Consider the following 22763-nt stretch of genomic DNA (forward strand, 5'->3'; position numbering starts at 1 on the left):
TGGTAGCAAATTTCAATCATCCGATTGTATAAGAAGAGAAAGCTCAACGCGTCGAACATTGCATTTTTACAATCTTTGGGATTTGCAGTACGAAACGTGTAAAATGACTGACATTCTCAATATCGCAGATGAGCCAATCTTCGACGATCGTATCGTCAATATTGAGACTCACTCGTACAATCCATACGCCAACACTGCGTTTGGATATAGCGACGAAATAAGGATACCTATACAGCAGCAGGATTTATACACGTTGCCATACGAAAGTTTTCTTTACATTGAGGGAAAACTTAAAATAAAAGAACCAGCTGAGGGATCCAATGTGGTGTTAAGAAATAATTGCATCGCGTTCATGTTCGATGAGATTTGATATGAACTCAATGGCGTGGAGATTGATCGCAACAGAAACGTTGGAATAACCAGCACGCTCAAGAACTATGTTACTATGTCATCCGACAGAAGCGTAATCGCAAGAAATGCCGGCTGGGATCCATGGAATCCTCCAAATGGATATTTTAATTTTTGTGTACCGCTCAACATGCTATTAGGATTTTGCGAAGATTATAGACGTGTGGTGATTAACGCTCGTCACGAGTTGATTTTAATACGATCACGCAATGACAACAATTGTCTAATTGGCGATCCAGCGCGGCAGCCGGAAATCGAATTGCTCAAAGTACAGTGGCGAATGCCGCATGTGTCGTTGAGTGAAAAAAATAAACTGTCGATGCTACGTGCACTAGAAAGTGGGAAATACCTGAGCATGGCTTTTCGCTCCTGGGATCTGTACGAGTTTCCACTATTGCAGCTCACAACAAAGCATTCGTGGGCCATCAAGACCGCTACTCAGCTCGAGAAACCGCGATATGTCATCTTCGCTTTGCAAACTGGTCGGAAAAACAACATGTCCGAGAATGCTAGTCGATTCGACCATTGGAAGTTAAACAATGTAAAACTTTATCTGAACTCGGAATGCTACCCCTATGAAGATATGAATCTGGATTTTGATAGAAACAAATGGGCCATTCTCTACGACGCGTACGCACGTTTCTGTAAAACTTATTATGGATACGATTATCTCGAGCCTAATCAAACTGTTACAATGTTTCGACAAAATGGCCCTTTCATAATTATCGATTGTTGTCGGCAAAACGAATTGATCAAGAGCGCAACCGTGGATGTGAGATTGGAATTCGACACTATGGAGAACGTACCAGCAAACACCACTGCCTTTTGTTTGATCTTGCATGATCGTTTAATCGAATACTGCCCATTGACCAACGTTGTGCGCAAAATCACGTAAAATACGGAGGCATATAAAGATTGAAACGTTTTGTGATGAGAAACAGTCTTCGTTTTGATATGAGTGTGCCAACGTTCGTGGACCTGCAAGGTTTTCCCCTTGGAGGATTAAGCGGTTTCATCGTCAAAGAGTTTGCCGCTCTTAGAGAAGGAAGAGTTCTTTATCACTACATGTTTAAGAATCAAAGACCATGGGATTGGCTGATAAAATCCGAAAGATCCTGCTGTTGCTAGTTGACGGTGTGTCACCATGGCTTAAGATGGGAAGATGGGACAGTTCCGTACAAGTCAGCGAAACAGTTGATTACACAAGCTGTATATGGCACGATAAAGAACGACGACAACGACGACAACGACGACGACGACGACGATGACGACGACGACGACGACGACGACGACGACGACGACGACGACGACGACGACGACGACGGCGACTGTGACGAAAGTGATGACGACGCCGACGCTGACGACGACGACGACGATAACGATGATGACACCGACAGCGGTGGCGACGGCTGCAAAGATCTCGTATACGTCAAAGGATTTGAAAAAATAGAATGGTTGAAGGATTTGCTCGATGCTGATGCTGGAGATAATGTAATCATCGAGACAATGGATGCTGATTACGAAGACATGGAATCTTTGAATAAATTAGATGCTACTAATACTACGCAATGTGGAAAACATCGTAATAACAAGAATTGTGCATTACAAAATGTATACAAAATGTATAATTGGTGGTCACAACGCCAAAAAGAATTGCAAGATTTTGAAAAATAAAAAAAGTAAAATAAATGTTAAAGATTTTATTTCTTTTTCCTTTCCCTGTAGTTTAAGAAGATAGATGTGTATTTAAGTTACGTTTCGTCTGTTGGGCAACGACAAAAAAAACGCTAGAGTCTCTGCCTTTTCATTTACATTTTTCATACATAACCCTTTGCAGCAAGGGGTCTCCGAAGGTGAATTTTTTGTACAGTCGTGAAAATTCTATATTTTTGTGGGAGAAAGTCAAATACAGTTATTCTTTTACATTTTTGAGCTCGAACACACTTTTCGATCAGTTTTAAACAGTCTGCAGAGCGATCGCAACATCTCTCCAACGATCTCTTCAATATGTGCTCATCATTTACACTAATGGTGTTAAAACGTGAGATAGGCATGGCTACATGCCTAACAGATAAGTGTGTATGGTGCGATATGCACCGCAAAAAATTCCAAACAAAGTCGCAGTATTACTGCAAGCGACTTATTGATGGTAGAATCACCAGTTGGACAGAACTGGATCGCGCCAACAGCATATATGAACTTTAACGGAACGCCACAGACCGGGAGGATACTCCCACATACCCCGCGTATTCGCTGGTGTATTTTGACAGGAGGAGCCAGACGTAAGTAATATCTCTATTTTTTTTTATTTACAATTATTGTATATGTAGATGTACCATTTTTTAATGTTAAAATATTTTTTCTGTTTTTAGAATTTTGACAATATCCAATCAATTGGATATACTGATAGCGTAGATGTTCAGTATTTACGCCATCACCGCCGCATCAACCGCGAGCTAAATGAGCAAAATTGGGATCGCATAGATATCGGCGATTACTGGGCTTTAAACATCTTGTTTGGGGAGCAGCTATATGAGGAGGAGAAGGAACAGTGGGATTAAAGGAGAATTTTTTTTTAATTACAAAATAAATTACACGTTTAATAAATGCAAAAAGTTTTTAAAAATAATAATGTCTAAATATTATTTCTATTATCCACCTTCCCATAATAAATAAGGTGTAAACGTTACGAGACGGAAGCGAGAGCGTACGCCGATATCAAATATTTTTGACCCATTTTTTGTGACACGTTCTACCCATAAGCAGCGGTCAAGGGTCTCATCTCTTTCGGAGATGAATACTCGATTATTTGCCTTGCCATAAAATTCCGTTTTCGTGTCAAAATCCTTTTTAGTGTTATAATACGCGAGCGAATATGCATGCATAGCGTATGAAAATAGTATTATTCGTAGTAAAATTGTACTACTGGTAGTATTCGTAGTAAACTGTTCGCAGCGGGGGGTACGAGCGAAAAAACATTATTCCGTACGGACCCGTAAAGATTCGTCTGCAACGTGGGTGTCATTAATTGAAACATATATTAAATTTAAAAATGATTTGCCCTGTCCACTTTTCCTCTTTAGTATATATAAAAAAGAAAATGCGAGCGAGCAAACAATAGCCGCAACGCGTGCGGCTAAAAACATGCGACTGACGCAATAGCGTGCCGCAACGGGGGGTGCGAAAACATTACTCCAGGTAAAGATTCGTCGTCTATAACGTCGACGACAAGTGTACGGGTTTTAAATGATGGGTCATAAAATATTTCTTGACAATGGAAGAGGAAAAAACGTTTCTTCTTTCTAAAAGGCTGAAACGAATTTTTAATACAAAAATTTAAACAATATGTAAAAGAGAGATCGACAATAGAGAGAGAGAGAGAGCGATACGTTTTTCTAAATATTTGTTAAATAAATATTTTAATACGAGAAAAACCTAAACTATACGGAAAAGAGGGAGAGGGAGAAGGAGAGGGATACGTTTTATTCCCAAATAATTGTTAAACTAATTTTAATAAATTGATATAAAATTTATATTAAATTGATATTAGGTTAATATTAACCTAATATAAACATAATAAAAATTTATATCAATTTATTAAAATTAGTTTATCAATTATTCGAGAAAAAACGCTATGGGAGAGAGAGAGAGGGAAAGAGAGAGGGAGAGAGAAAGGGATACGTTTTATTCCCAAATAATTATTATTTGCTAAACTACTTTTAAATAAAATTAATATAAAATTTATATTAAGTTTATATTAGGTTAATATCAACCTAATATAAACATAATAAAAATTCATATCAATTTTATTAAAAATTAGTTTAGCATATAACAATGATTCGGGAAAAACCGTTATTGGAAAGAGAGGGAAAGAGAGAGGGAGAAAGACAGCAAATATACCTGACCCCTTGTAACGTCCCTCACACACACACACACGTACACGTATACGTATACACTAACACATAGTGGTCCGGAATCGGCTTATAACAACTACTGACATCTAAAAATTCACTTTTAAAAAAAAATTATATCTTTGCAACAAAAAACTTTGAAGAACTTTACAATACGGCATTTTAAAGCTAAAGATTCATACTTTAAAAAAAATTTATATTATTGTCATTTCTATTAAGAAATGTACTTATGTAACAAGGCGAATATTTTTGTATTTTTGAGTAAATCATGTCTAAAACTGAAAATTGATGTGTTTCATGATATATTTCGGAAAAACTCTTTTTTCTACAACATTTTATAGTATTTTAACTTTAGACAGAGCATTTACTCCGCTTTTCTTGTACACTCCGCCATTTTGTCAATAATATTTTTCAAATATCTTACGTTATTGTACGGAGAATATGTTCTAGTTTAACAGCGTTTTTTGTTTTTTTCATTTCAGGCACTCTAGCGACTGGTATCACTGCAGCAGTGGAGGAACCTTTTTTTTTTGGCGTCTTGGGAGATAGCGCATAAGTCACATTTCTTTATTTTTAGACGAAAAATTATTTTATACAGTTCGTTTATAGGCAAATACCTCCCTAAAATTTAAAAACATTCGATGAATACTTTTCTTCAAAAAAATTTCTAAAAATCACCTAAATTTTGAGCGGTTACACTAGTATAGCCCCTTAACCGGCAACTCAGCCACGGAATTGGCAGAGAAGGTAGTTTGTTGTGGGCGGGGAGATAGAAGAGAGCAAAGGAGCTTAGAAAGAACATCTCGATTAATTGAAAAGTTAACAAATATATTTCCTCCGATCTTGGACCTCAAGTCACAATTTTCGGAACACTTCTTCGTGACGCGGGCGCGGTCGGAACATATCACGTGGTCGTCGGTACGAGCTCATCGAACGAAGAGAGTCGGAATTCGTTCTAATTAACAGCGGACAATATACGCCGTGCACACTTAAAACTCTCTACACGCGCACTCTTATTCCACGCAAGGATAACATAGCGATTCGATTTGGAATATACGATCGGAACTATGTGATCGCCCAACAGAGACAAATCTAAACACGGCTAAGAACGACGCACAAGGGTATCACGACAATTAACGCGACTTGGCTGTGGCGTCGGTGATGCTCTCATTAAAGTCCATTAGACTCCAGTCATGACTACCGCGTGCGCGACCTATCCAATTGTCGAAATTGGTGGCAATAGCGCGAGGAAATTTGGCAGGCGGCACACAGGATCTCTCGCCCCATGCACGGGGACTCGTCGTGCCCCGCTATTGGTTCCGCCTTACTACACGGTTCTTCCGACTCTCTAATCAGGTTGTCGCGCTGCGGCGAGCAATTTGAGGTAGGTCGGTGTTTTTGGGCAGCCCGCGATTCTTCCCGTGGTTTTTCCGACGTTGGACGGCTAACCTTACGGACTCTTCGTGGTCAGCTGCTCCCGCGTTTGGGGACAAATCAGGAACATCTCCTCGCAGCTCCTCGTTTGGGGTCTCCCACGTAATGGCTCGTGTGGTGTGTCGACATCCCTTTCGTCTGACTTTCCCTCTTTGCGTCCTGCAATATATAGCGGTCTTACTGTTGCGTACGAGCGTAAGCACTAAAGTAGTTAATTAAATTGAGATCACCTGTGCACACTACTGCGATCCTGCGCACGATCCGTGAAATTCTGGGTGGCGGTCCTCCTTCTTGCCGGGTGGGACGTTAGTACAAAATTATTAATCGTCAGCCGCCGCTCCGCAAAATGTCGCTAGAATTCCAGGGATAAACACACGCACACAAAACAAAGACGCGGAATATTTAGCGCACGCGCCTACACGTCCGTCTCCGAGTCAAGAGAACGTAGAGCCGCAGCGCGCGCTTCCCGGCCGGATTTTATGATCCTCGTGACGGACAGACGGACAGGATGTCACGTCACAATATATATATATATATATATATACGAGGTATGATCAAAAAGTAAGGTAACTATATATATATATATATATATATACGAGGTATGATCAAAAAGTAAGGTAACTTTTTGAAATTTGCGCGCTCTGTACACTCTAATTTCAAAATTTTTTTTTTTTGTGTTGGTACACTCGTCACGGTCATATGTTCACAGTTTTGACTATATAGCATGTGTTGTTTTTATGTGAGAGGCATAAAGGTTAGACTCGTGTTTGCGTGCTCGGCGATTTTTTGCTGTTGAAAATAATGGAGCAGAGAGTTTGTATTAATTTTTGTGTAAAAAATGGTATTAAGTGTTCAAAAACTTTTGAAATGTTGACAGTGGCAGATGGTGAGTCAACTTTGAGCAAAAAAAATGTTTATAAATGGTATAAGTTATTCCAAGAGGGCCGAGAAAATGTTAACGATGAACCTCTCTCTGGACGCCCCAGTACGTCAAAAACCGACGAAAATGTTCAGGAAATGAAAGAAATTGTGTTGAAAAATTGTCGAATCACGATTAGAGAAATAGCTGATAATCTTAACATATCGTTTGGCTCATGCCAATCAATTTTAACGGATGTTTTGGGTATGACACGTGTATCAGCGAAATTCGTTCCAAAATTGCTTAATTTTGATTAGAAGCAACGTCGCATGAACATCGCCCAAGACATGTTGAACGATGATGATCCTGATCTGCTCAAAAGAGTTATAACTGGTGACGAAACATGGGTATATGGTTATGACGTGAAACCAAAGCCCAATCTTCCCAGTGGAAGAGCCCAGGAGAGCCAAGACCGAAAAAGGCACGCCAAGTTCGTTCGAATGTGAAGGTTTTGCTCACAGTTTTCTTTGATTACCATGGCGTTGTGCATCAAGAATTCCTACCACAAGGTCGTACGGTAAACAAGGAGTATTACCTTGAGGTTATGCGGCGTTTGCGTGAATCAATAAGAAAAGAACGTCCGGAAGTGTGGAAAGAAAATTCATGGATTCTGCACCATAATAATGCACCTGCGCACACGTCGTTACTAGTGAGTACTTTTTTTGGCCAAAAACAATACTATCATCATGTCTCAGCCACCGTATTCACCAGACTTGGCCCCCTGCGACTTTTTTCTCTTCCCAAAATTGAAAAGGCCTATGAAAGGACGAAGATTTGCGACGATTGAGGAGATTAAGGCTGCATCGCTGGAGGAGCTCAAGGCAATATCCAAAAGTGCATTTCAGAAATGTTTTGACGACTGGAAAAAGCACTGGCACAAATGCATTGTATCAGAGGGGGATTATTTTGAAGGGGATAACATAATTTTGGATGAATAAATGAATATTTTTTTATAAAAATGTAAAGTCACCTTACTTTTTGATCACACCTCGTATGTATATATAATACATTTCTTTTTATATTACAGATAATGGAACCATAATGATGTTCATTAATGAAACGGAAAAGAATGAGAATGATAACCTTTTAATATTGCGATAAAGACACGGTAGATGTTCCAGCAGATTGCAGAATTATAAAATAATAATCAATCTTCCTCTATCTTCTGGTACATTTAATATCATAATTATGCTTCTATTTATTTTTTAAGTATAAATACAAAATTGGTATAATATGTTTTTTTTACTTTTGTGTATTACATTTTAGTAGAGCTGTGCTTTCTACAACTAAAAGAATAATGTCGGTTCGACTGACATGCAAGGCAAACATTTTGACAAACATATTGTCCCATATTGTTCCAATCTATTACGGTGAGTGTACGATCAAAATATTTTGATTGCTAATTAGAAAGATATAATTGCAACATTTAGTATTAAATACATAAAAATTTAATATTTGTAAAATGTTGCACTTGTATGTTTAAATTGAGATCATGAATTTAAAATGACTATGTATATTCTTCAAATATAATTATTTTAATCATTTGTTTTTCAAACAATAATTTCTTATACATAAAGTCAACATTAAATTTACATTCCTTTAAAATTACATAATAATAATTTTTTGTATATTAACATTATAAACAGTTATCGGTTAATAGTTATACGTTTTAAACTTCTTAACATTAGAGAAGATCCAAATAAAGTTGTCAGTTATATTTGTATATTTATAGTTGAATAGTAAAAGAAATAGTAATTTATAAATTATATTATAAACAACTTATAATGTTTTGTAAATATTTACGTGGTATAAATGTAAATGCAGAAATAAATTAATACATGTCAAATATTCTTGCTTTTATAAAAATAATAAATGGTCAAAAAGTTTTCAGGATTTGTTGTAAAAATTTACAAAATATTAAAACTCAAAGTTTATAATATAATTTATAAATTACTATTATTTCTACAATTATTTAATAATGAATAAATTAAACATAATTGATAATTAAAAATTTTCAATTATGTTTAATTTATTCATCATTAAATAATTGTAGAAACAATAATAATTGATAATTTTTATATCTTCTCTACATGTTACTTGCTATTTACGAATCTCTTCAATTGATTTAACGTATTCTTTTGTGAATATATATTTTTATTTGAATATATTATCTAAGAATTTAGAACATGCATTTTTTTGTTTTTATTTATAACTGGAATGATTAGAATAAAGACAATATTTTAAGATACATACTTACTAAATATATACATAGTTTTTAGGTCGTAATGAAGATAAGGAAAGTAGTGGATTGGAAAGTGGATATCTTCCTGCTTTATACACTTTGCAATAAGGTTTTCAATGCGTTAAATTAGAGTTCATAATTGTGCTGCCACTGCAGGAGTTCCATATACTTTGAGCACCCTTTACTGCATTTAAGCACGACGTTGCGGAAGTTAATCACGTGGTATATATATATACGAGGTGTGTTCAAAAAGTATCGCGAATTTTGAATTTTCGCGGGTTACGTATATTCGAATTTCGATCTTTTTGTGGCGTTATGTTGGTACTCATGTCTCTCACTTATGCCGACAAGCTCGGCCATTTTGAATGTTCACTTAATTGTTGACAGCTGCTTTGCTTGCACGTGTTTTGGATCGTCTTCGATTTTTACCTATTCAAAAAAATGGATCAAAGAACCTGTATCAAATTTTGTGTGAAAAACGAAATTAAGTGCGCGGATGCATTCCGAATGTTGACTGTGGCATACGAAGAAGCTACCTTGGACCGAAGCAACGTTTATCGGTGGTACAAAATGTTCTCAGAAGGCCGAGAAGATGTGAACGACGAAGAGCGTGCCGGACGCCCGAGCACTTCAACAACAGACGAAAAAATTAATGAAGTGGAGAAAATGGTATTGGCCAATCGTCGAATCACCGTTAGAGAAGTTGCTGAGGACCTAAACATATCGATTGGCTCGTGCCATTCGATTTTTATCAATGATTTGGGCATGAGACGGGTCGCCGCGAAATTCGTACCAAACGCCCCTGCTCACACATCGTTGCTTGTGCGCGACTTTTTGGCCAAAAACAACACACTAATGATGCCGCAGCCACCGTATTCCCCAGATCTGGCCCCCTGTGACTTTTTCTTGTTCCCTAAACTGAAGAGGCCCATGAAAGGACGACGTTACGCTACGCTTGACGAGATAAAGACGGCATCGAAGGAGGAGCTGAACAAGATAAAAAAAAAATGATTTTTTGAAGTGCTTCGAAGATTGGAAAAACCGTTGGCACAAGTGTATAATATCTCATGGGGATTACTTTGAAGGGGACAAAATAGATATTCATGAATAAATAAATAATTTTTGAAAAAACACAAAATTCGCGATACTTTTTGAACACACCTCGTATATGTCTATTATTAGCTAACAGGAGAAAATGTGTTAACGTAGCATGAGATTCTTTTAAATGAGAGTTTATTATTTACTAGTAGCGTCTTTGCTACTAGAATCCTATGAAATGCTACGAAAAACTTGATATTTCTTTTGCTATAGGATTATAATATCTTAGAAAATCATTTCTTTTCTGTTTATTTGCTGAATAGCAGTATATTGCGTTGCAGATAATATCTTTTAAATTGTAATAAGGTATGTATGTTGATGTGACGTGATACATAAATATATTGTTTTCATCTCCTTTATATCTGGAATAAGCATTTAATAATGTTAATAAATAGCATAATAATATTATATTATAATTTTAGTAGAAATGTTATTAAGTCACATTATTATGTATATCTTATTGCACTTTTATATAGACAGCAATTAAACATAAAATTTTAAAGTTGCGTTTTGCGTTATAAATATATTTCTATTATGGCACGATTATTCCATACGCTATTCATCAGGATAATATGGATATCTGCTGTTTGACACTGATAACAAAAAGAATTAATTGTTAGGATATTGTTAGAAACATGACAATAAGCTGTGTGCTTTTTGTTAAGAGATATTTCAAATTCGCTGAAAATAGTAATGCACCTAATTAATGTCTTAAAAAAAAATCTGATTCAAATGCTACAATATATATAATAAATATATTAAGCGTTCAGCCTTACAAGTGTTGTTATAACATGTTTTCTAACCTTATGTAATAACCCATTATTATTTTTACAGAGTTATTGTAAATCCTTCACTGATGCATTTCAACAGATCAGTAATGAATATATATATATATATATATATATATATATATATATATATATATATATATATTCAGTTTTTTAAACGTGAAAAATTTACAAACAATTCGATAAGAATTTAATAATTTATTACAAGGTAAATCGAGAGGTTAGAAAATATTTCATAACAACGATATTTGCAAGATAAAAATGCTGAATGATGTATTGTTTATTATATGGCATTTGTATCAGTATTTTTCTGTTTTATGTTTCTCGTAATGCGGATTGAAATATAACATCACTGCGCTGCATCAAACAGGGCCCCTTCACTTTACCAGGTGTATGCATAAGTTTTTTCCGGTTTCACTAAGAGATGGCGCGAGCGAAAAGTACGCAGCGTATTAATTTGACACATACGTCATTTTGTTCGTCTGACATAGAACTACAAACACACACAAGTTGAGTCCGCCAAAAACTAGCGTCTTTGTTTTATTATTCAGTGATCATGTCAAATTTTGTGCCTCAAAACAACATTTGCGGCACGCATTGCTTTTTTTATTTAATAAAAAAAAAGACTATTGAAAGTCATCGTTTGCTGGTAGAAACATATGGTGACCACACTCCATCGATTAGAACATGTGAGACATGGTTTCGACAATTTAAAAGTGGTGATTTCAATGTGAAAGACAGTGAGCGCTATGGTAGACCACAAAAATGCGAAGACGAGCAATTGCAGGAATTATTGGATGATGACCCAACTCAAACTCAACGGCAATTAGCAGAAGCATTACATGTATCACAAGAAACAATTAGCAGACGTTTACGAGCAATGGGAAACATCAATAAACTCGGTAAATGGGTCCCACACAATTTGAATGAACGTCAAATGGAAAATCGCAAAGTCACTTGTGAAATGCTGCTTCAAAGCCACGAAAGAAAATCATTTTTGTATCGAATTGTGACGGGTGACGAAAAATGGATTTATTTTGAAAACCCGAAGCGGAAAAAATCGCGGCTTTCACCTGGCGAAGCCGGTCCATCAACACCAAGGCCAAATCGCTTTGGCAAGAAAATCATGCTCTGTGTCTGGTGGGACCAGAGCGGTATTGTGTACTATGAACTCTTGAAGCCCGGCAAAACCGTTAATACACAACGCTATCGCCAACAAATGATTAATTTAAACAACGCATTAATCAAAAGACGACCGGAATGGGCCAGAAGACATGGCAAAGTGATTTTGTTACACGACAATGCGCCGTCTCACACAGCAAAACCAGTGAAAGACACCTTAAAATCTCTTGGATGGGACATCCTTTTGCACCCGTCGTACTCCCCAGACCTGGCGCCATCTGACTATCACCTCTTCGCATCAATGGGACACGCGCTCGCAGAGCAGCACTTCAGCAATTATCGAGGAAGTTGGAAAATGGCTCGACAAATGGTTTGCCGCAAAAGACAAGCAGTTTTTCTGGCATGGTATTCATAAATTACCTGAAAGATGGGCAAAATGTGTAGAAGCCGATGGCCAATATTTTGAATAAAAAAAAATTAATTTTCCTTGAAAATTAAGTGTTTTTTTTACCAAAAAATCGGAAAAAACTTATGCATACACCTGGTATGTGTTTAAGTCTTATTTTTAATTTTGTTTAAAGAATATAATCCACAAACAAAATAATGTGCAAGTTTTGGCGACTTTCCTTCATATGTATATTCTGTTAGAATTATTCTCATATTGTAATAAAAAAATCATTAAATTTTCATGTAATAGTGTTAAAGTGTACTTGTGTTGCAAGCATAATCATTTTATAATATGGTTTGGCAACGGTAGTCAAAGTATACATGTGTTGGCAAAATAGCCCTTTTGCCGTTACGGTATAGTTTGGCAACGGTAGCCAAATTACATATGTGTTGCCAATATAATCTTTCTACCATTACAGTATAGTTTGGCAATGGTTGCCAAAGTATATGATTAAACAATAAAACTTTTGCGACGGGTGTCAAAGTAGACAGAAGTTGCCGAAATAGCCAATGCTTGCGAAAAATTGGTTCCAAAGTGATCGATAGTCATATATATATGTATATGTGTATGTGCGTGCGTGCGTGCGTGCGTGCGTGCGTGCGTGCGTGCGTGCGTGCGTGCGTGCGTGCGTGCGTGCGTGCGTGCGTGCGTGCGTGCGTGCGTGCGTGCGTGCGTGCGTGCGTGCGTGCGTGCGTGATAAGATGTTATTTATTTATCTCATGCAGAGTCTGTGCTTGTAAGTCATACGACAGAGGTTGTAAACTTGTTTAAACACTTTGAAGATTATGTTAGTAATAAATACATTAAAAAAAAAACTAGTAAAAGAATTACAATAGTGATCATTAATGTATTACTACTAGTATATCATCAATGCAAGTGGGGTGTGATCGCTCTAGCTGTAGAAGAGGGGGAAAAACAAGAGATGCGTGAGACTAGAAGAGAAGGAGCGATAAATGTGGATCTTATTGAAGAAAGAGACGGGTTACAACACGTTTGAAATGAAGTCAGAGACCCAATAACATTTAATATATCGAGCAAGAACCAACACTATTTTTAACGGTTTGATGCGCACGGTCGGCGAAATAACGCTCGTTATTCGTCAGACTCCAGAGGGTATGGATCCGTTAATGTGGTTGGATAAAGTACTTGCAGAAATACACGCATATCTTACAAATTCGAGTAATCCTGACGATTACATAGGTGTAACATTTATAGCTGATACTTTTTCACTTGGTCCTGTGTGGTTATCTTTCCGTTATATACGCGATTTTCAATATATAGACTTATGAGGGCTAGTGAGTCGAGCTGCACAAAGTAATACAATTTTTTGTGTTAACGACAGGTGTACGATAACATGTTGCGTAATACTCAGCGTAAACGGATGTTAGCGAAGAAAATTAACTCATGATAATGTGGCAAAACAGTCTATATTAACGATAACAAATACCGATAATTTATGCCTGCCACGTTCATTAGTAACAGCTTTGGCATATGCAGAACGCGATGAAATTTGTTCGGGTCAGCTATATCGTTATTGGATGGCTATACGTTTGGCTAGAGGTAAACTACAAAAAGAAAAGGCGCTCGAACTTGTAAGAAATGCTAAAATAAATATATCGCCTAATGGTTGCTCTACACCGGAGTTAGAGTATTTTCAAAAATACTTAGCAAACTCGGGTGTAGCTATAATTGTATACGTGATTGACACGTTAGAGCGCGATGGAAAGTCTTTATATGATAGAACGGCTTATGTAATAAATTAATTCAACAGCGTCGTACACATGCTACGTGTTCTACATTATCGAAGATTACCCCATTTCAAGGCGATTCTAAATTTACGCGTTGCTGTAGGAAGCAGATGCTTTTGCTTATTTTGCAATGTAGCGTATACTAGAATAAGCGATCATAAATGTTCACGCAAATGTAATTGCTGTACGGGTGGACCACCGTGTATAATAACCGCAAATCCCGTATTAAATGCAATTCTTTTAAACGCTCTTTTTATAACAACGATTTTTTTTCAACAGCATTTAAAAACGACACAAATAAGAGAAAAAAAAAATTAAAAAAAGTGTTTGCGATACATTAAAAATATGTGATACGTGCTCAAGATTTATTGGAGTCGATAAAAAAAGGAAACATGATTGTAGCGTGGTATATAGCAAAACATGTAAAGTTTTTGTCATATTAACTATTTATGCTATATACAATCTATAAAACAAACTACCGGTAAACAACCAAAAATATTGTTTTTATTTTGAAATACAACAAAACACACACATTAGAGGGGATGATAAAAAATGTGAACATGTACCAAATTTGTGTTGTTCAACAAGCATGTACTTTTTATTTAGAAGATAATGATGACGATATGACAAAATTATGTCAATATTGCGGTATACATGAATATGTATTCGATCAAGACCCTGTAAAGCAACTCGTTGATTTAGCTACAAGGCCATTACGCTTGTTTAGTCGCAAAATTTGTATAGCTCATAATGCGAAAGCTTTTGATGCTCAATTCATTTTGAGACATTTTGCTACAAGAGGCGGTGTAAATGAGATGCCATCAATAATACTAAACGGTACAAATATCATTGTAATGACGATAGGACACTCTACATTTCTCGATAGTTTAAAGTATCTTCATATGCCTTTGCATATTAAGTGTTTTACCAAAAGCTTTTGAACTTAATACAAAAGGTATATTTCTATATTAATTTAATACGCCTAAAAATCAAAATTATATAAGTCCGTTACCAGATTTGAAATATTATTCAAGTTGTTATATGCGAAATAATGAGCGCGAATGGTTTTTATTTTGGTATATTGAAGCAAAGCAATTAAATTATAAATTCGATTTTAAAAAAGAAATTGTACATTATTGTAAACATGATGTGACGATATTACATAAAGCCTGTTTAGCTTTTTGTAAAATGTTTATTAAATGTAGTAAGGTTCGCCCTTTCGAGGAAAGTACCACAATAGCATCAGCCTATTTAAGTGTTATCGTAAAAATTTTCTTCAAAAGAAGAAAATTGGTATTATACCAACGGGCGGTTATCGCTGGGGGCAAAATCAATCGCGTAAAGCTGTTTCTTGGTTGATTTAAACAGAGCATAAATGGGGTCGTGTTATAGTTCCCGCTGGACATGGTCGTAAGACGTGATTACCTAAAGGTGTTTTAGTTGACGGTTATCATGAAGAAATAAATAACGGTGTGACGATTAAACATGTTTTGCAATTCCACAGTTGTTATTGGCATGGTTGTACCTGCTGCTACACTGTAAAGAGAAATCAAGGTATCGTTAATGATACAATGGACACCCGTTTAGAAAGTACTCACAAGGGGAGGACCAGGTGTCTCATTCTGGGATTTTGACCCCAATTTTTTAAATTATTTTGGAGACAAAAAAAAGTTTCCGTCTTCCGACGTTTGATCAAATAAGCCTTAGTTTCGGAGTAATAAATTTGTGAAAATTAGCCCTATCCGAAGCGCGCCATATGAGCCTTCCGGTAACCGTATTTTCAACCAGTGCAGTTGGTTCGGTGAGTTAGGTGTTTGCTTCATAATCGTAAGATTCAGGTTTGCTTCCGGAGGTGAGCAATAATCTTTTTTTTATTTATTTATTTTGATCATATTGATATATAATAGTATAGAAATTTTTAAAATATATTTATTACAAATAACATATATATTATTATTATTATTTATTTATTTATTATTTTAAATATTATTACTTGAATTAAAATTCCCTTTAAATTAACTTTAAATTAATGTTTAGAATGTGATATTAAATTAAATTTTCTATTTTAAAAATTTGTAAGTAGAATGTATAGGCCGGTTCAAACTCGGGGATCTCAGGGGGATGTGGGGAAGGGGGGGAATATTTCGGGTCGCGCGGGGAGGTCTAACCGGCGATAAGGTCCCGCGGGTGGACCAAACCGGGTGGAGGAGGGAGAGGGGGGGCTTAAAACGGGGTCACACGTGTAAACCTAACCGGTAGTTCTGCGTAATCAATGTTTATATAAACAGAGATAACGATTCGAGGACCATGTTCTTGACCGACACCTTTGAAATGTGTCGCGTGGAGGCAACTACTGACCATTTAATGTAAACATGGACCATGTACTTGTCACTCTGTTTATATAAACATAATAAATCACACCGCGAGGAGGTGTGTATGACTGTACTTTGAAATCGGAAATGTCTGTCATCACGAGGGGGATAAGCGATACGATGGCGAATATTTTATGGGGTGTGCGCGGCTATTTCCGCGGGGCCCGCCGCCGCCGCCGCCGCCGCCGCCGCCACCGCCGCCGTCCCCCAACGCTCGCTATCCTCTAATAATTTTTTGGTCAAGGTGGATGCAAGAGAGAGAGAAAAGCGCTGAACAGCTCTTTCAGCTGTGCTAATAACGCGTTAAAATATTATTTAGATTTGTTTACGTGAGCTCTCTTTCATGCGCGGTTGTCGCCCAGTGGCATGTCTAATTGTGCAAGGTATCTTTCTTAGTAAAGAGAAGCTCCGATAATCCGGCTTCTAATGACACGTGTAAATAATATTTAGATTTGTTTACGTGAGCTCTTTTTTGTGTGCGGTTGCCACCCAGTGGCATGTCTAATCGTGCAAGGTATCTTTCTTAGTAAAGATAAGCGCCGATAATCCGGCTGCTGCACGTTGAAACAATATTTAGATGATGCAAGAGGGAAGCGTTAATATTTCGATCGATTAAACAAAACTCATGTTTCGGTTATAAGTTTGGCGAATGTATTATACGGTCAGTCTCGATGTGGACACCGAATCAGTCGTAATAGTTACTCTCTAAAAAAATGGTTGATAATATTGCAGACGACGAGTTTCTGGACATAGTGAATGATGCATTTGAAAATGCAGAAATAAATTTTGAAGATTTAATAGACGAAGAAAGTGATGAAGAGATGTCAAACGATAACGGATGTGACAGTGATCTAAGTGAGCATCCTGAGATTCGTGTTGTATCAGTTGCTGAACTACGCGCTTTGAATCGCACGAAACATTGCATGATACAATTTTACTACTCGACGGGTGGTGCCCTTGCCGTTTGCGCATCGTGCATGATTGAACTTTCTGACATCGAATTGGACTCAATGGACGCCGTTCAAATCCACGAAACAGATTTTCTTGAACGACTTGACGGACGTATCTGCTCCAAATGCCACCAGCCCATGTTTGTGTATATTCCAGCTAACATGTGCAGAGTGTGCTTACATTGAACAATTATTATTTTTAATACGCTCAGTGAAAAAAAGAGCATGGAAACCAATAATCATTCTTGTTTGTTAGTGCATCTCCTTCGTGGTCGAGAACTTGGATTTGATAACGCGCTTGCCTCTGATACAAGTAAATACTGTGCTACCTTAACACATCAACATGAAAATAGATTGTTTCGTTGTTCTCTACATGGCAGATACCATTATCGTACATTTATTGATATATCAAATTATAATGGTAATTGTAATGATGAAATAATCTCAAAGCTTTATACGTGCAATCACATGATTCGTGGCAAGCTTTCTGACAAACATAGTGAAACTTCACCAGTGGAACTTCGTTATGATGCTATATTTCCTTAACATGAAAATATTGTGATAAACATTTTTGAAAAATGGAAAATAGTGAGCGAGTGGAACGCGAACTGCTCGAGCAATGCTCGCAGATTGCAAATTTAGCTGAATGTTTCGAGTGGTTGCAACGATGCGACGAGTGTCTCGCGCAGCTCGAAGAACATTGTAGTGCCAAACGTCCTCGACTCGCCGTGGGAAAAAGACAATCACTTGTGTCAAGAATCGCGCGACTCAAAGGTGAAAAAGCGCAGTTAGAAAGACGTTTCGTGCATGTTGGTGGCAATTATGCAAGCACTGGCGCTGATGATAAGCAATCGCTCGTATGGCGCGAGATCGAGACCGCGTTCAAGAATCGCATTGTGACTGGCGCTGTTATTAACATTGATTATATCGAGCCGCGACATTTTTTGGAGGACGCCAGTGATTTGGTGATTGAGCGAGTGCAAGACGCTATCGCGAAACATGATAGTGTAAAGGTAAACACCGTATTTAATGGTGAATATGTTAATAATCATGATGAACGTAATATTAAAAATATCGCTACGAAGAACAATGAACTTTATCGATCATCAAATTTGCGCGAGTGGTATCAGTAGAGTGTCATCGATGTCACGTTGGCGATGCTGGACGAATTCCAAGAACGCGATAGCGATTGGGCTCTTACGCGAATACTCAATTTAACGGTAAACATTAATAAACATAATCCCATGCACGCGGGATGTTGCATCGAATTGCCGCGGGGAATAAAGAATAAACGTGCCGTGATTAATGTGCAATCGAAAAACAATGCGTGTTTCGCGTGGTCGGTAGTGGCCGCTCTGTACCCTGCCGAAAGAAACGCAGACCGGGAGTCGTCATATCCGCATTATTCGACTGTTTTGAAGTTTGACGATATACAATTTCCAATGAAAGTGAAAGACATTGGAAAATTTGAACGATTAAACGACGTGTCGGTGAACGTGTACGGTACTGAACTTGATAGAAAAGAAAAGATACAGTACGTTGTACCGTTATGCCTGACTGAAGATAAAAAGGAGAAACACGTTAATCTTTTCTACGTGGAAGATAAACATGACGTCACTCACGGCCACTTTGCGTGGATTAAGAACCTGTCGCGACTGGTCAGTTCACAGCTGAGCAAAAACGAACACAGGAAATTCATCTGTGATCGGTAAGTGTAATAATAAAATCTGTTAAAAAAAAATATTTCTCACTTATAAAAATTGTTTTAATTTTAAGAATCGTCTTCTGTTTTTTATAGTTGTCTGCATTACTTCAGCTCAGAAGAAAAGTTGCAGTCACACAAAGTGGATTGTCAGCAATTAAACGACTGCGCCGTTCTACTACCGAGCGAGGATAACAAGTGGCTTGAATTCGATAATTACAACAACAAGGAGCGTGTACCCTTTGTTGTTTATTCAGATTTGGAGTGCATACTGCGGAAGATTGACCCAGGAACAGAGAACACTTCAAATTTCTTGTATCAGCATCACGAGGTATTTAGTATAGCATATTATGTTAAGTGCTCATACGACGACGCGTTGTCAGAGTATCACTTTCGTCGCGATAACGATTGCGTCGTGTGGTTCGCGAAAGAACTCGAAAACCTGGCGTATAGCGTGAAAGCCAGAATATCCGCCAATTGTCCTATGGAATCATTAACTAAAGAGCAGCAAGAGGCATACAGTAACGCGAGGAATTGTCATATCTGTGAAAAACCGTTCGCACCGAATAGTATACGTGTGCGCGATCATTGCCATGACAGGGTCTTACCGTGGTCCAGCTCATTCAGATTGTAATTTAAATTACAAAAATTCATACGTTATTCCGATCGTATTTCATAATTTATCTGGTTACGATGCACATTTCATCATAAAAGAAATTGCCACCACGTTCGAAGGCAAAATCGATTTACTACCAATAAATAAAGAAAAATATATATCTTTTACCAAATACGTTGAAAATACTTGTGATAAAGACATAATTTTCAAAAATGCACGAAATTGTATACGGCTACGGTTCATCGATTCGTACAAGTTTTTAAGTTCAAGTCTTGACAAATTGGCATCATTTTTAAGTCTTGATAAATTAAAAATTTCTCATTCGGAATTTTCCTCGTTATCAAATGAAGACTTTGAATTGTTGACACGCAAAGGTGTCTTTCCATACGAATACGTGGATAATGTTGACAAACTGTATGAAACGCAACTGCCACCGCGTGAATCATTTTATAGTTCTCTTACCAAGCAGACGGTATAACAGACAGATTATGCTCATGCTCAGAAAGTTTGGCAGCGGTTCTCAATCAAAACCCTGGGTGAATACAGCGATCTATATCTCAAGACCGATGTCTTATTATTGGCTGATATTTTTCAAAACTTCCGCGAAAGTAGCATTAATAGTTATGGTCTTGATCCCGCGCATTATTACACATTGCCAGGCTACACTTGGGATGCAATGTTGAAACTAATACGCGTAAGATTTGAGTTGCTCACCGATATAGACATGATCTTATTTATAGAACGCGGTATACGCGGTGGTTTGAGTCAATGCTCTGGTAGATATGCTAAAGCCAATAATAAGTACATGCGTTCTTACGATCCATCGAAACCATCGTCTTATCTAATGTATTTTGACATAAACAATATGTATGGTTTTGCGATGTGTCAACCATTACCATACGGTGAGTTTCAATGGATCGAAAACGTTGACAATTTTGACGTGAACGCGATCGCTTCGGATTCGCCCACTGGGTATGTGCTAGAAGTCGATCTCACATATCCACAATGTCTGCACGATCGACACACTGACTTATCTTTCTGTCCTACACACGATAAACCGCCAGGATCACGGCAGAAAAAACTTCTCGCAACGTTGTACGATAAAAAGCGGTATGTGATACATTACCGTTATTTGCAACAATGCACGCGCAATGGGCTTCGCGTAACAAAAATTCATCGCGTATTACAGTTTGCTCAATCTCCATGGCTTCGCGATTATATAGAATTGAACACAAAATTTAGAATGAGCGCAAAAAATGATTTTGAAAAGAATTTGTACAAATTGATGAACAACGCCGTGTTTGGAAAAACTATGGAAAACGTACGTAATCACGTAGACGTAAAATTATTGACAAAATGGAAAGGACGTTACGGTGCAGAGGCAATAATCGCTAAACCAAATTTTCACAGCCGCAGCGTCTTTGCGGAAAATTTAGTTGCCGTCGAACTGCGTAAACTCGAGGTGAAGTTTAACAAGCCGATTTATGTGGATATGTGCATACTTGACATATCAAAAATCTGCTTGTACGAATTTCATCACGAATATATGTTTCCGCTATATAAAGACAAGTGCAAATTGTTATATTCAGATACTGATAGTCTTGTTTATTTCCTCGAGTGCGATGATATTTATTCAACGATGAAACGTGATATAGCGAGATATGATACAAGCGATTATCCCGCAGACAACCCGTACGGTATGCCTCTCGCGAATAAAAAAGTCCTCGGTCTAATGAAAGATGAAAACAACGGTGCGATCATAACCGAATTTGTAGGGCTTAGAGCAAAGATGTACGCGATCAAAGTAGATGGTAAAAAGGATACCAAAAAAGCGAAAGGTGTGAAAAACAATGTAGTAGCGCGAACTATTACTTTTGAAGATTATATGCGATGTTTGAACGATGAAATAGAATTAACTCGTAGCCAATCGTGTATACGTTCGAAGCTGCATCAAGTGTTTACGGTTTCAGAATCCAAAGTGGCGCTCTCGCCATATGATGATAAAAGATACCTTGTTCCATCATCATTAACAAATACATTACCATGGGGACATTGGCAGATACAGTTATAATCATAAGATGTTCTCACATTTTTACAAATATTATGCATTTTAATCTTTTATTTTATTACATTTTTTTTATATTTCTTACACGTTTAATATGCTAGCAATATTTTATATAAGTTATTCATACTTTATACTTTGTTTTATATTCTGTATGCTTCATTTTATACATCTTATGTATTGTTTCATATATGTTACACGCTTAATATATATTTGACGTTTTATGAATAAGATATTTTTGATATTTTTTCAAATTTTAGATATACGTCTTTTAATAAAAATTTTTATATGACATTTTGTATTAATAAGGATAGAAGAAGAATAAAGACCAAAAAAATTGTTTGTATTCATTTTATATATTTTGTAAACGCTTATATGATATAAAATATATACATATTTAATTGAAATAAATCAAATAACATCTTTTTTATTTATCCATGAGTTGTGCGAATCATCAAATCCCAGCCACTTGACGTAAACCTTGTTTCCTTTCTTCTTTATTGTCTTCTCTACCAGGTATACATTTGGATGAGTCGTGCGATGCAACTCGTACTCATAGAAGGCACCCGCTATTTGTTTACCGCGATAATCTTCTAGGAGATAAGTTACGGGATTAGTGCGCTGTACTTTAACGATCTTAAACACCTCGGTGGTCCAATTGGGGGTGTACCCCTTAGAGAATGTCGTTTTGTGCTTGCTCACGCGCACCGAATCGTTTACTTTGAATTTCGCGGGTCCCATGATTTTTATGTGAGTGTATACAGTACCCTGGAGTTTTTCAGCAACTTCCGAATTAACGTCGACTGGTCGCATGCCGATAGTACGATGCCTGCGGTTGTTGTAATCCGACACCAGACGCGGCAGTTCGTTGACCCACTTGTGCGACCCGTTAAGTGTAAACATACGCCACATATCGTTCTTAAGTGTGCGATTCCATCTCTCT

The 22763-nt window shown here is 37.1% G+C and overlaps 1 protein-coding gene and 1 long non-coding RNA gene across 3 annotated transcripts; both read left to right on the forward strand.

Moving 5' to 3' along the window:
* Positions 1-445: 445 nt before the first annotated feature.
* Positions 446-1303, forward strand: LOC105200614. The gene has a single exon (XM_011168250.2). The coding sequence runs from the start codon at positions 446-448 to the stop codon at positions 1301-1303; it is 858 nt and encodes a 285-aa protein (XP_011166552.2).
* A 6262-nt stretch (positions 1304-7565) lies between these two features.
* Positions 7566-9249, forward strand: LOC113004844. 2 transcript variants are annotated; one of them, XR_005576033.1, is made up of 4 exons: positions 7566-7632; positions 7700-7840; positions 7939-8042; positions 8945-9249. It is a non-coding gene; the product is annotated as an uncharacterized LOC113004844 (long non-coding RNA). The 2 variants fall into 2 exon arrangements; XR_003269258.2 differs by having other exon boundaries at positions 7584-7840.
* The last annotated feature ends 13514 nt before the right edge of the window (positions 9250-22763 follow it).

This window comes from Solenopsis invicta, chromosome 12 (assembly GCF_016802725.1).
Source record: "Solenopsis invicta isolate M01_SB chromosome 12, UNIL_Sinv_3.0, whole genome shotgun sequence".
In the NCBI taxonomy this organism is placed as follows: Eukaryota; Metazoa; Arthropoda; class Insecta; order Hymenoptera; family Formicidae; genus Solenopsis; species Solenopsis invicta.

What these genes read in the sequence shown, in the direction of transcription:
- LOC105200614 (XM_011168250.2), top strand. Translation starts at nt 446, where the DNA reads ATGTCATCCGACAGAAGCGTAATCGCAAGAAATGCCGGCTGGGATCCA.